The sequence below is a fragment of the Rhinatrema bivittatum genome, chromosome 1 (genome assembly GCF_901001135.1).
Source record: "Rhinatrema bivittatum chromosome 1, aRhiBiv1.1, whole genome shotgun sequence".
NCBI classification, from domain to species: Eukaryota; Metazoa; Chordata; class Amphibia; order Gymnophiona; family Rhinatrematidae; genus Rhinatrema; species Rhinatrema bivittatum.
Window position 1 is genome coordinate 300690801 of NC_042615.1, and position 15086 is coordinate 300705886.

General features: G+C 44.3%; 1 protein-coding gene across 2 annotated transcripts in view; it reads right to left on the reverse strand.

Annotated features, from left to right (window-relative positions):
- Window positions 1–15086, reverse strand: part of GSTCD (glutathione S-transferase C-terminal domain containing) — a 390707-nt gene that overhangs the window by 338436 nt on the left and 37185 nt on the right. For both annotated transcript variants that reach the window (XR_003855814.1, XM_029596910.1), the window contains exon 2: window positions 6849–7307. Coding sequence is in view for 1 of the 2 variants with exons in the window: in XM_029596910.1 (XP_029452770.1) it covers window positions 6849–7268 (420 nt within the window). In the remaining variant the exon portion in view is untranslated. The remainder of the gene's footprint in view (window positions 1–6848; window positions 7308–15086) is intronic.

Below are 15086 nucleotides of genomic sequence, written 5' to 3' on the forward strand. Positions count from 1 at the left end.
ACTCGGGCCGTATTGCCAGTATTCAAAATGGCGCCGGCGCTACCTTTGCCCTGTCACATGGTAAGGGCAAAGGGCCAACGGCGTCATTTTTTTTAGCGCAGCTGATGGCCTGGGAACGGGAGATTGCTGCCCGCGGCCCCCCTGGACTACCAGGTATGTGTAAAAAGTTGGTTTTTTTTTTGGGGGGGGGGTAATTTTAAAGGGTCGGGTGGGGTTTTGTTTTTTTTTGTTTTTTTATTGGTGCGGGCCTCACTAAAAAAAATTAGTGATGTGAATTGGAATCGGAACCGATCCCAATTCACATCTCTAACGATCAGATTTCCCCCCCCCCCCCTCCCAGCCGAACCCGATCGTTAAAACGATCGGGCACACAATTCACATCCCTACTAATGACAGCTGCCCAGGAATCAGTACTTTTCAGATTGAGTAAGTGACCTTTGCAAAATCACAATTTTAATACTTACAAGCAAATACTAACTTATACAAGCTCACAGAATTAGCTGAAAGCATACTCTCTCTAAGCTGTCACACTTCTTAGCACTGGCAAACAAGTACTTTCTTACACAGGCTCACAAAATAACCCAAAGTCTTATTTCTCACACACACAATTCCTAACCGTGGTAAACAAGCACTAGCCTTAAAAACTAACACAAACACAGCCAGTAACAGCTTAACCCTTTAAGAATTTGGGCACATCTCAAACTGAGTTTAGCAATTTGAAGTAGCTCTTTATAGGCATTCCCTACTGCTACAGAACTGCATTTTCACAAGTTCTCGGTAATGTATAAAGGGAGGCCAGTACTCAGATATGGACATTCTAATTTTGTTCCTTTTTTGTTTGTAATTTCTATACAAGCAATTTTTAATATAAACCAAAAACAAAACTATTTTGACAAATCATTACTATATACCAGTTTATTACATAATCCAAATCACAGGATATGCCAATTTTTTTTTTAAAGATAGATATTTTTGTGTAGTTCATTTACTGCAATCAGAATGAATTTTGGGTGACTGTTTTTAACCCCCTTGACTCTCATCTCTAATGCTGCTGCTGCTTTCCTTTACATAACTTTGAAAAAAAAAAAAAGCTGCCCCAGCTTGTCTTTTTTTTTTTTTTAAAGAGTACTATCTTTATGAAAATAACACTGATTTCATACAAAGCACAACTGAATTATTCTAAATTTTATAGCAGGCCATCATCAAGGCCTAAATAAAACAGAGCTTTCTGTAAAGTAGTAGCCTGGGGAGACTCAGCCTCATTGGTGCCTGTGGTAGTATCAACAGTTATCTCAGCCCAGACACAAACACAGGTGGCTTGGAAGGGGTGGCTATGCTGGTAACAATATCGTCTGCCATGTCATGTCCAACTTGGAGGCGGGAGCAGGTAATTCAAATTAACCTAGGCTGCTAACATGCACAGAGACTAGAGCGCAAAATGGAGTGGTACAGCTTGCACTTTGTACCGATACTCTCCACCTTACTTTAGATCTAGAGCAGAGGTAAAGGAGGAGGAAAAATCCCCACTGACTCAGTCCTCTGTCTCTTCCTTCTTGGGCCATATCAGGGCAACTGGCAGTGTAGAAATACAGTGGATGCATATGTTTTTAGACCTCTGTGGTTTTAGCTCTTTCCCCTCCCCTATGCTTTTTGCTTAGAAATTAAGTGCGTGGGGTGGGCAGGAACCATGGTACTAGGAACAAAAGTGATCCCTGCACTGCTAACCGGCCTGCTGTAGTTGTATCTGCCATGGTCTCCAGTCTCTCCTGACTGTATCACAGATTTTCTTGCCAAGGGAGTGACATGGACGGTTGCCCAACAGCCTCAACATATGCCGAGCTGAAACCTGCTGGCTTTGTTGAATCTCCGCCACTATGGACCCAAGGAGACCGCCCTGGATCGCAGTAGGAAGGCTTTTGCCTAAGCCGTGTCTAGCAGGGTTCCTATGAAGTCCAATTGAGGCGATAGGCTGAGATAGGACTTTGGGTATTAATGACAAACACTAGTGACTCCAACTCCCGGATGGTCACGCACAATGACCAAACTGCACTGGCCTGCACATGGTATGACACTTGGTATGACAGCTGACACTTCTCGAATCCAGAAGTCTGTTGAACAAGGAAACACTGTCCGTCTTTCAGTTAATGGTGTGAGGGGCTGCTCCCAGATCCTCAGCAGCAACTCCCTAAAGATCTCATACACAGGGACCGCCACAATCTCTTTAGGGGTCTCCACGAACTGGAGGATCTCCAGCATCTTATGCCTGGCATCCTCCTCCATCATTAACTGAAAAGGGATGGCCTCCACCATTGTCCGAACAAAATCTACAAAGGTCAGATCCTCTGGAGGAGACCTCCTTTGCTCATCTGGAAGAGGCAGTTCCAAAGGAAGACACGGAGTCCATGGAGCAGGATTCTGCAGTGTCATCCCCTCAGATGTCATAGGGGGCCTCATCCTTCGTCCAGAGGCGTGGGTATTGGTTGCACCGGTGCCGGCTCTGGCAAAGCTGGATGGGAGACTTCAGGCTCGGTGTCTCTGCTGGCCTCAATGGAGCTTCCTCCTCGGAGGAACCAGCAACGAGAACCATATTGGTCATGGGAAGCATCGGTGCCCCACCGGGCATCAATGGCTTCCCAGGAACCAAAACCAGCTATATCAGTAACACACTGATAAGCATATTAAGCCGTTCCAACAGGGCTAGTGCTGGAACCGGCACCTTCTGTGCCACCGGTTTGATGTCCTGCAACGCCCGCTGGACCACCAGCTGGACCTGCACTCCAACTCCTCCTCAATGCCAAAACTGACTGGGAGGCAGGAGGGGTGGCCAGATCTTCCTCGGAGCCCAGAGGTGGATTGGTGACTGGCACCAGGACTGCTGGAGACCATCGCGGACCCCCGGCATTGATAGAAGATTGGTACACCTCGCCACGTGGTTGCTTCGGGAGCATTATGGCAGGAACCAGCACATTTCCAAGCCAGGCACTGAGCATCAAGGGTGACCAGTGCTGATGCTTCCTTGGCTTCATGGTGCTTGGCCCGATCTTTCCCCAGTGCCGAAGTCGATGATGTCGAACCAGACGTTTGACTTGGAAGAGACCGACAAGGGCCTATCCCTGGCGTCCCTATCCACTGACGACACTGCCAATGCCTCAGTGTCCATCAGTGCCAATGCCTCAGACTTCCTTGACCTGAAGATCTTCTCCATCTTATCGAAACGAGCGCGATGTCCCTTAGGGGTCATCTGGGCACACATGCAGCAACCCCAGACATCGTACGATGCCCCCAGGAAGAGGACATGATCCTCGGACAATGGGGGCACCGAAAGAAACCAGATGACAAACAAAAGAAAAAGGGGAAAAAACGCAAGATGGTAACGGCAGGTGGTGGATACCGGTGGGCTCCGAGGCACCACCACCACCACCGGAGGGGGAACGGAAGTGAAAAGAGACTTACTGAACCGCCAAAAAACCTAACTGGGGAAACTAGAGGGATCCAAGAGGGACCCGCGATCGGCGAAAATACACGAAAAACTCCAAACAGGATTGTGAAAAGTTTTCTTTCCTTCCAATCATTAGTTCAAATTTGATCATGTTATGATCACTATTGCCAAGTGGCCTCCACCACAGTTACCTCTCTCACCAAATCCTGTGTTCCACTAAATTTAAATCTAAAATAGCTCCCTCTCTCGTTGGTTCCTGAGCCAGGAAATGTATGTCTCTAGCATTACCTGTTGTTACATTTACCCAGTCAATATTTTCACTGCTCCAAGTTGTGTAATTCCCTGTTTTATTGTAACTGCAACCTTTCTTTCAGCACCTGTTAATGTTCTTATTATATCTTCCTTTTCACCCCTTGTTAATTGTAAACTGGCATGATGCGATTCCCATCGCGAATGGCGGTATAGAATAATAAATAAATAAATAAATAAATATTGGGGTAATTGAAATCTCTCATTATTACTGCACTGCCAAATTGGTTAGCTTCCCTAATTTCTCTTAGCATTTCATCATCTGTCTGATCATTTTGGCCAGGTGGACGGTAGTATACTCCTAACACTATACTCTTACCCAACACGCATGGAATTTCTAACCATTTAGATTCTACTGAGCATTTACTCTCTTTATCCTGTTGGACTCTATACCCTCCTGGACATAAAGTACCACACCCCCACCAAGTTGATCCTCCTATCATTCGATATAATTTGTACCCTGTAATAGCACTGTCCCATTGGTTATCCTCCTTCCACCAGGTTTCTGAGATGTCAATTATGTCTATCTTATAATTCACTGCTATACACTCTTAACTCTCCCATCTTACTTCTTAGACTTCTGGCACTGGCATACAGACATTTCAAAGTGTGTTTTTTGTTTGTATTAACAACCTGTTTTTCAGCTGATAAGGATAATTTGGAATTCTTTAGCTCAGATGATTCTTTACTTACATGCACATGGACTACTTTTGCTTTTATTGCTTTTAATGGAACCTCTCTGTTGGAATGACATAACTCTCCTGTTTCATTAGTATCCTTCAAAGATACATTCCTCCGAACCTTGCACTGCTGAGTGACTGTCGGCTTTCCCCCTTGTTCTAGTTTAAAAGCTTTTCTATCTCCTTTTTAAAAGTTAGTGCCAGCAGCCTGGTTCCACTCTGGTTAAGGTGGAGCCCGTCTTTTCAGAAAAAAGTCTCCCCCTTCCCCAAAAGGTTGTCCAGTTCCTTACAAAACTGAATCCCTCTTCCCTGCTCCATCGTCTCATCCATGCATTGAGACTCCAGAGCTCTGCCTGCTTCTGGGGACCTGTACATGGAACAGGGAGCATTTCAGAGAATGCCACCCTGGAGGTTTTGGATTTCAGCTTTCTACCTAAAATCCTAAATGTGACTTCCAGAACCTCCCTCCTACATTTTCCTATGTCGTTGGTGCCCTCATGTACCAAGACAGCCAGCTCTTCCCCAGCACTGTCTATAATGCTATCTAGGTAATGCATGAGGTCCGCCACCTTCGCACCAGGCAGGCAAGTTACCAGGTAATCCTCACGTCCACCAGCTACCCTGCTAGCTCAATTTCTAATAATCGAATCACCAACTATGATGGCCGGCCTAACTCTAATTGTAATGTAATAAGTTACACCAGTTTTCAAAGAGGGTAATTTTGAAAGGCATTTCCAGGTAAACAGTGCTTTACCTACAGAAATGGCTTGTTTTATAATTGCCCACCTGATATGTGGGTAAACTTGCATGCATATGTCCTGTATGTGTGTAAGACTACCCAATTGAGTGGAGGTGTTCCCGAGAGTGGGATGGGGCAGATGTTCAGACCCACATGCATACTTTTGGATTTTCAAAAGTAAGTGCTTAAGTTTCCTTCAAAAATTTCCCTGCACAAATTAGTGGGTCTAACTGTGTGCAGGTAGTTTTGGTGGTATAATTTTCAAAGTGAACATAGGTGTCTAAGTTCACTTTGAAAATTGGTGAAACTTACACGCACGTTTGCTGACTTTCTTATGCAGGCTATTACTAAATTATTCTCCCATATACCTAAAATCTCTAAAACCGAAGCAAGGATGGGAAATAGTCTCTGAACAAACAATTCTTTGAAATTAAAGCTAGGGAGGCTTCTTAGAGCATCACCAATGGTCACAAGGCCCATCGGTGAGACTAAGGGAACAATTATTTGCGCACTATCCTTTTTGATTACTGTGTAAATAGGTCATGGGCCAAACAGTAAAACAAACCGTTGTGTGTTCCTTATTGCCTTAACTGCTCACAAGGTGCAAGTTCATGTATTTATTTAAAACATTTGTTACTCTCGTAATCATAAACACTCGGAAGCAAGATACAATCTACATACAAATAAAAGTACTGCTAAAGTTCTTATAAGGCACCAAGTCCCATCACATGAATTATGCTGGTTGCAGGTGTTTAAAATAAATTTTATAGAGTTTTATGTAACTACTTAGAATCACTGTTTGCCCTCTCCACCCCCCCCCCCACCCGCAAATCAGGCTGTTCCCCCAACACCAGCTTATCCCCAGCACTCTTCAAAGCCCAGCCCCCGCCCTAGCTCAGATTGTTCTCTTAACCCCAGTTCCCATGCTTGCCATTAGGGCCAGCAGATCTGGGAGAAAGAGGAGGAGAGAACAGGCTTACTAGCCAGTAAGAGCTTCTGCACCAGAGAAACCATTAGCACACAAAAAGTGTGAAGACAGAGCAGTGGGTCCAAGGCAAGCATGGGGAGAAATTCTGATACTTCACTTTCAATGCATATCCAGCATAACTCTCTGCTTCAACGGCAGGGGAAAATGAAGAAAAGTGGATCTATATACAGACAACAACCAACAAGGACTGAATTACAGTCTGGGTAAACAAATAAGCATGGGTATAGCTTGCTTATTGCGACGGTTACTATCCCTAACTAATTATGCTAGATACTTCACTTAGATGCAGTTCCAACACTGCTCTCTACATTAATGGTGGGGGTGGAAGGGAAATAGAACCAAAAGGTTACTAAGAGCCAAGAGTAACAGATAAGTATGAGAAAAAAAAAGTGCGAAGCTTGCTGGGCAGACTGGATGGGCCGTTTGGTCTTCTTCTGCCGTCATTTCTATGTTTCTATGAGCTCGCAGGTGGCAGCGCTTTTCCTGTAAACACCTCTCTCATATATTTATTTATTTATTTTGTACCAGGGGTGGTTTCTTGGTGTTTATCAGATAAAAATTTAAAATACGAAGTCCTAATTATGCTGTGCGTTTCATGAACCTCCTAGAATATAAACCGATTCAACAAGAAAGGAACCCCTCTCCCCCCCCCCCCCCCCGAAAACAAACAAAACAAAAACCAGGCTTACTTACTTCAGCACAGGCTTTTAAGCAGGTTTTTTTAAAGCCCAGAAGTTCCAGAACATCTTTCTTAGAGCGATCTGCCTCGTAAGCTCTCTCTATAATATGCCTCAACACGACAGCGAGCCCCGCCCGGCAAAATCGACGGCACTTCTCCAGGATGGCGGGCAGACGACAGCTCTGCACCACCAAAGGCAGCTCGGACCTAGAGATGATGTGGACATCAAAGCCGTCCAGGAAGCCTTGGGCCACAAGACGGCCATCTGGTATTTCCTCTGCAGGTACCAGGAACACTCTGAATGTTTTACAGTCACAGTACGACATCAGAAACAAGGAAATGGCGGTGTGGAGAGGAAAGACAGAGTCATCAGAATGAGGAGACAGCTCCAAGTACAGGTGCTCCGTGGCAGCTCCTTCCTCAGCGTCTCTCATTTTCCTTCTTTAGACAAAGCACCCTGGTAGGAGAAGGAGCTGGAAATAAATTAAAAAAAAATAAAGCCAGACATGAGACATGTAAAACATACTTTATCGCTCTAAATTATTTCATCCTGGTCTGCCCCCCACATGCTAATTCTGTGGTGTTTCTTTTCCAAGCCTGGCAGAGAAAACCCCGTTTACTCTTTACCTGTGATTTTTAATGTTGTATCCTTTGGGACAATGTTTGACCTTCTGGCGCGTTTCCTAATATGTCCAAAACAGTCTTTTTAAAATAAAAAACAAATCCCTCTTCTTTACAAAATTTGATTCCTTCTTCCATGTGTCTTTCTCAAACTAAACAACCCGAACACTTCCTCACCCCCTGCAGACTTCATTCTTCTAAAAATCTTGCTTTGCATCTTTTTTCATCTTTGTAAAGCCAAGTCATCATTGCAGCACACGGCTACTCCTTGCTGACCTTTCAGTAACATGACTTTTGTCCTTCAGACACTGTTGCTACCCATTTCATCAATAAAGTTATTTGGAAACATAAAAATGCTTTGGAACACTGTTTTAAGAATCATTTCAAATAATTTTTCTAACCACAAACTTATGCACCATCATTTTATTCTATTAATAGTGTTGCACATGTCAATTTAGAATTATGAGGAGTTAATGAATTATTTCATTACCCTAGGTAATTGAATTCCCACCTACTTAGATCACGTTCATTTAAACCGCACTCTTTGCCACTGGATGGCACTGTTATCGCAGTTGTTGCAGAGGTTGGTAATTTGCTGCTCGCAGGAAAAACAAGCAGTTCAGTAACAGCAGGAGATGTCATTATGAAAATGGTACATGCTCTGTCAGGCCCCTGATGTTTCAAAATTGTATTTAATAATATAACGGGGACCATATACCCACAGAGAAAAAGTCACCTTTTTAGTGGGCTCCCAAGGCGGAAGGCAGCAAAAGTTCAAATGAAATACAGGCTGTCAGAACTTGTAAAAAAAACAAAAAAAACACTATAAGCATACAAAATTATCTAGTGTGATCAGATCCCTCTGGGTACGGAATATAACTCCCTTACAGCAAGCAGGCATTTACTGCCTCATTCTTTTTTTTTTTAAAGAAATACGGTTATGAAATATTGAGCCCCAATTAAAGATGAGCCTAGTGGAAGAAATGCATCAACAATCAAATCAAACAGAAAACAGGAAGGCTGAAATGGTACATACGAGCATGCTACACCCCTTTCAGCTTTCAAATTAAAAGATTTGTTTCCCCTGAAATTCAGGAAATAAAGGGCAATTACATAGGATGCTCTCCAAAAGTTATTGTGTTTGGGCTTACACGTGACCTGTCGCGTGCCATCCCCATAGTCTTTTCCAGACTTAGGGCTAGATTTTAAAAACTACACGCGGGCGTAGATTTGAGCGCGCAACCCGGCGCGCAGAAATCTATGGCCGATTTTATAACATGCGCGTGCAGCCGACGGCCAACCCGCGATCCCGGGCACAGCAACAAATGGCCGCTGTGCCTGGAGGCTCCGGCCCAACCCCGCCCCGCCCCCTTCCCGCCCCGCCCCCTTCCCGCCCCGCCCCCTTCCCGCCCCTTTTTCAATAGGCTCGGCGCGCGCAGGAGCGGATTTTCGGGGTTACGCACGCAACCCTTTGAAAATCCGCCCCTTAGCGTTTTAGAGCTTGGAAGCGCACCGTGATTGGAAGCAGAGCCCCAGCTGTCAACCACTCATTTCAACCACCCAGACCTGGAAAGAAGCAGGATGATCAATCCCCAGGGAAGGGTGGTAGTTTGTGCAACTCTATGAAAATACTACCATACAGGAAAGAAATGACCCCCCTCTCCATAGATATGTTCGATGGACATAAGAACATTTACATTGGCAACTATTAGCAGATTTAAGGATGACTCTCTCCAAAAGAGCTACTCAACAAAATGGAGACAGAGTAGTCATATTGGTCCCATAGTAAACTGGATTTTTATAAGAACCCTCAAAGACTCCACTCCCGAGGAACTAAAAACCATCAAGGAAGATGTCCTGAAATAAAGAGGCTTAAGGCAAGAATGGCAATGCTAAATGAAAAATATGCCAGACCCTGAAACAAATTAAACTCCAGAAGACAGGGGAAACATTTAGTTCTGGAATTCTCAAGCAGATGTTAAGATCTCTGAGCAGAAAACCAAACAGAACCCTTTGGAGGTAATTTTCAAAGACTTATGCATGTAAAAATTTGCATGTACGTGCATAAGTAGCCTGTACTCGTACAACAACTACCATAAACACTGAAAGCACCTACGTACTTTAGGTTTTGTGCGCACATATATATACACGTAAAAACGGAGCCATTTAGGGGCGTTCAGGGGTGGGGCCAACAGTTACATGCACAAGTTGCTATTTTAAAAGATTTATGCACGTACATTTGGCAACTACGTAATTTTACACTTGCTAATTATCTTGCATAAGTGATATCAAAGGTGCAGCATTGTCTGGTTGGCAGGTCTGAATGAACTGGGGGGGGGAGTTCAGGCTGAAGAACCAGGAAGGTCTGGATAAGCAGGAGGAGGACAGGGCGCACTGGTGGAGGAATCAGAAAACTGGTCATTTCAATTACATGTGCATGCTTTAAAATCTATCGACATATGTGCAAGCAAGCTCTATTTTATTTCTGTGTGTAAAATATAGGCATGTACCGGTATATTTTTAAATTTGGTAGGAAAAGAACACATTTTCAATATATTAAAACATGCTTTCAATGCATTGCATGTGGTCACACATAAGCATATATACACATATATAGGAGGCCACATGGATTTGTTTGAAAGTTACCTTCTTTGTATTGAGTTTCTATCCCGGGTTTTTTAACTCTAAATTCTGGAAAGAAAATCTTTTTAGCGGGATTAAAAGGCCTGTAAATTATTCCATAGCAGAAAGAGAAAATGTCCAAGAACACTAGAAGAGTACCAGGCTATATTCTAGGGGCAGAAGTTGCCAATCCTGTCCTGTCAGGTTTTCGGGATATCCACAATGAATATGCACGAGATAAAAATGTGCATGCCATGGAGGCAGTGCATGCAGGTTTCTCCCGTGCATATTCACTGTGGATATCCTGAAAGCCGGACTGGTTGGGGATCCTCCAGGACAGGTTTAGGAACTACTGTTCTAGGGATTTAAGAATTTTCCTTGAACAGGTTTCTACGCAATTAAAATTTAAGATAAAAAGAACTAGGAGGAAAACAAAGTAGTGCAACATAAAAAACTTACAACACATCCACATGCACGTGTGAGAGAAGACACAGGCGTCGCAGGGATAATTACTTTTACAAACAAGGCTACAAGAGCCTTGGAAATCCAACATTTTGAAGGACACCGATGAGCAAGAGACAATACCCCAAAACATCAGAAAAGGCACCGTTGTAAAATCCTTAAAAACAGCTTTCCAAATAAATAAAATCCATAAGCTAAGCAAATGTCTTTTCCATCAAGCTTTCCCAGAGAGCCAAAAGCAAGAAGAACAAACATCCAGCCTTGTCTTACAGCAATATTGTAATGTTCATATTGCGTCAGTTATATGTTTCAAGTTGTTTTCTAAGTTGATCTTAGTGGTTTCATAATAGATTGTACTTTGATTATTATCCGTTCATTATATTCGATATGTTCCATGTAAACCGCCTCCCCGGCGATAGTTATCTTTGTTAAATGTGAACCGGAGTGATATGTATTGTATACAGGAACTTCTGATATATAAAAACCAAAAATAAATAAATAAATAAATAAATAAATAAATAAAAGGAGAAACTATCGCTAAAACCCACCAACACAGTTTAGCACTGGCTGGCATCCCTATCTACAGCCTCCGTGGAGAGGCCAAGGACTGCACAGTCACGGAAACCCGATTCCATGGAAAGAGCATGGACTGCCACACACACACACGTCAGAAAAGTGCTCCCAGCGGACCCCTGACCCGCTGCTGCCCAGTGCCAAAAGAAATTCCAGCAAAACCTTTAACAACAACAAGACCCAGCTGCGAGTTAAGTATGGGACCTTGGGACCTAAAGACACTCTCTCTTCGACTGTAACAACATGCTAAACAGAAACAGATCAGACCTCAGCAAATACTTTATCTGCAGAAGAAAGCGGGGGAGGCGGGCAGAGCCTAAGGATGGAACCCTCGCACCACAAGCAAACTTGTAGGACTCAGAAAAACCAAAAGGACACTAAAACACGCGCACTGCAGGATACAGCAACAGAAGTGAAAAGCGGATGACAGGCTAAAGGTATTTTTTTTATTTCCATATTCGGCATGGACCAAAACGTTGGTATATGGGTACGCGTGCAATGAAAACTTCTAAGTGCTTGGGATATTTTTGTAGTTTTATGCACACAAAAGCAGAGCAAGGAAAATTAAGCTCTTTGTTACTAGAGGTCAATGGAAAAATTGGGCATGACTACTAGCCTTCAACCTGTGCAGGAGGAGGATGCGAGCTCTGCAGATTTCGTTAACATCTATAGACAGAGCACTTGGCATTTTAGGTGATCACTGCAAAAAAAAATAAAAAAAACCTGTACAAAACAAAACGGTAGAAGCCTTGCAAAACAAAGCAAGATGGAATAATTTGAGAACTGTAGAAATACCAGAAGGTGACAAAGGGCAAGATGATTGCCTCTGTACAGAACTTATTTCAAGAAATTGACTGCTGTAAAGAATGTTGCACGGGCACTGCAGAACACTCACATATTTGCAGAAACATTTTATTTTATTTTATTTTTTTTATATCACCTCCTATACTTTTCCTTATCCTCACTGCATTAACAGCAGCATTGCACAACAAGGAGGAGCAATCACGGCACAGCACTGCCACTCAGGAGATCTGGGTTCAATACCCAAACCTGGATTCTGGTCCTCAGGCTGGCCAGACCTGGGGGTGCTATGGAGGCTGTGTTCACAAACCTGGGACATAAGACAGCAACACTGAGTGGTCAGCCTCAGGGAGCAAGTACACAGCGAGGAAGCTGCAGTCTGTGGCCCTGGCCAAGAACCTGTTGCTACAATGGCTGGATTAGATGGGAGGAGGGGAGAGGCTTAAAATATGGGAAGAACAGCTCTCATAGAGCTGGATTTATTAAGCTTTCCCTCCGCCCCCTCTGAATAGACAGAATGAGAGAAAAAAACTTAAACAGGCCCAGAAGAGGCCTATTCCAATGAAGCAAAAAGCCCAAAGCAGCAGGAGGAAACTATTGGATCCAAAAAAAAAAAAAGAAAAAAGAAAGGGCCCAATCCTTTCATAAAAATATACCTGCTTTTTACTACTCTGCACTTTAGTCACCATCACCCCTATTAGGGTAGACTACCCTGACAACCTAGAACTGACCTAGCACAGGAAAAATGAGGCAAGAGATACTTTATCTGTTAAACATACCATAGCCATCTTCTAGCCTTCAGGGGCAGATTGGCCTATCGGGACTTCAGGCATGCCCCAGTGGGCCGGTCCAAGCCAATCACGTGGGCTGCTGTTGATCACAGTGGCCCCATGGCTAAGGAACCGCTGTGCCCAACACCAGCCCTTCTCCCTTGTACCTTTTTCTCTTCCTTGCCAGCAGGGCAGAAGAAAGCTGCTGCAAGCCACTGCTGGAGCCCAGGCCGGCAGGCCAAAGAAAAAGGAGGGGCACAATTATGCTTGTAAGAGATTTATTTGTGTGTGTATGGGAGAAGTGTGTGTGTGTGTGTGTGTGTGTATGGGAGAAGGGTGTGTGTGTATGGGAGAAGGGTGTGTGTGAATGGGAGAAGGAAGGGTGGGTGGGTGTGGGTGTGTGTATGGGAGAAGGGTGTGTGTGTATGTGTGGGAGTGTGTGTGTATGGGAGAAGGGTGTGTGTGTATGTGTGGGAGGAGAATATTTGTGCACCTACCTCTCTCCTGCTAATCAATGACAATTTAGGGAGACTTTCAATGACTGGAAATCAAACGTTCCCAGGTATGAAGAGCACAGCATTCTTTATCCTTACTATTTTTAATTATTGAGTATTATTTGATGTGCCTCCCAATTACCAAAAACATTTAAAAATAATACATTTTTACATATTTATTGGTTATTTGTTTTAAATACTTAATTTTTTTAGTATGATTTTACTGTTATATTTTATATTTCTTGGTTTTGTTTGATGTTTTATATAAGGAATGATAATATTTCTTGCTTTTATATACTGTGTCTGGCTTGTTGCAGTTTCCAGTTCAGTTTTTGTCTGCAGGTTTCTATTTATATTTTATGATGACTGTTGCGCGTCCTGTCCGTGCTAGGCCCGCGCCTGCTCACCTTGCTCCTGCGCTAGCGGGCCCCGGGCCGTCATCTCCCGCTGCTGCTGCCAGTGCCTCCTGTCTGCGGCATCCCGCAGCGGCATCTCCCAGGACCTCCACCTCGGGCCTAGCTCCACGCGTCCTCTCCGGCGCCGTCCCCGCCCCTAGGCGCGCGCGGACTACCCAGCCCTTTAAAGGGCCAAGAGCGGGAACCAGCTCCGCGGCGCAGCCCAATGACATCACCTAGCCTCCATATAAAAGTGAGGCTCTTTTCCCCAGGACCTTGCCTTGGCAATCGGGTCGACACCGTGGTGTTCTGAGTTTGCCTAACCGTGTTCCAGCGTCTCCTTGTCCCAGCGTCTCTCCTTGTTCCTGTATCCTTCCCAGTAGTACCTCTACGGACTGATCTCTGGTACTGACTTCTGCCTGCCTGACCATTCTCTACGCCTGCCGCCTGGAACTGACCCTCGCTTGCCTTGACTACGCTCGGACTGACCTTGATATTGACCTCTACTTTGGCTGACCACTTCTGGACTGATACTCTGGCTCTGACCCTTGCGCTTCACTCGGACACTCTCTTCTGGCCTACTGTGACTACCAGACCAACCTGCTTGGAATCCACCCGCGGCTTCCACCTGACTAGACCCGCAGGCGCTGCCTGTCTCGCCCGGAGAACCTTCCTGAACTGTTACCTCCCTGAGGTCTCCGGAGCTTCCAGTTCGGGCCTAGTCCATCCTACCTGCATCAGCCACGCACCCTTGCTCGTGGTGGGCACACCCCTCCACTACCTCTCCGGGAGACCATCTGAGGTCCATCTAAGTCCAGGCGGTCCGGGTACCCAAGGGCTCAACTTGCGGAAACCCCGGACTGTTATTGGCGAAGCTCCAGCTAGACTCTGTTTCCTCCTGTGCTCCGCCTCCTGGTGGCAGGCGCTCCCTGGGTCCGACCAGAGGGCCGTACCAATCCTGCACCAGGCCAAGGGTCCATCTCCAGTGCAACAATGACTGAATCAAAAGTTCACAGTTATGGAGATTGGTGGATTTGTTTAATCTTTTATTAGTTATTTGATGTGTCTTCTGTTTTGAAATAATTTATTGGTGTTTGGAAAATATTTTTAAAAATTCCCAATTAGTTTTAATTATTGGATGTTCTATTCATCAGCTGTTTGGAAATATTTTGTATTTTTTTCTTTAGTATGATTTTTATATTTTATATGTTTGTCTTGATTAGATTGTAAGATGTTTTGGGCAGGGACTGTCTCGTGTATGCTGTTTATTCAGTGCTGTGTATGTCAAGTAGTGCTATAGAAATGTTAAGTACTAGTATTTCTTGATTTTATCATTTTACGAGGAATAATGATGTTTATCCATTGTTGCGTTGCATACAGAGTATGGCTTGTGGCAATTTCCAGTTCAGTTTCTGACTGCATATTTCTATTTATACTTTATGGTCTCTTTATTCTGTAATTGAGGGTCTGTCTGTATTCTACCTGTGTCAGACCGAGGTGAGGTATTCTGTTAG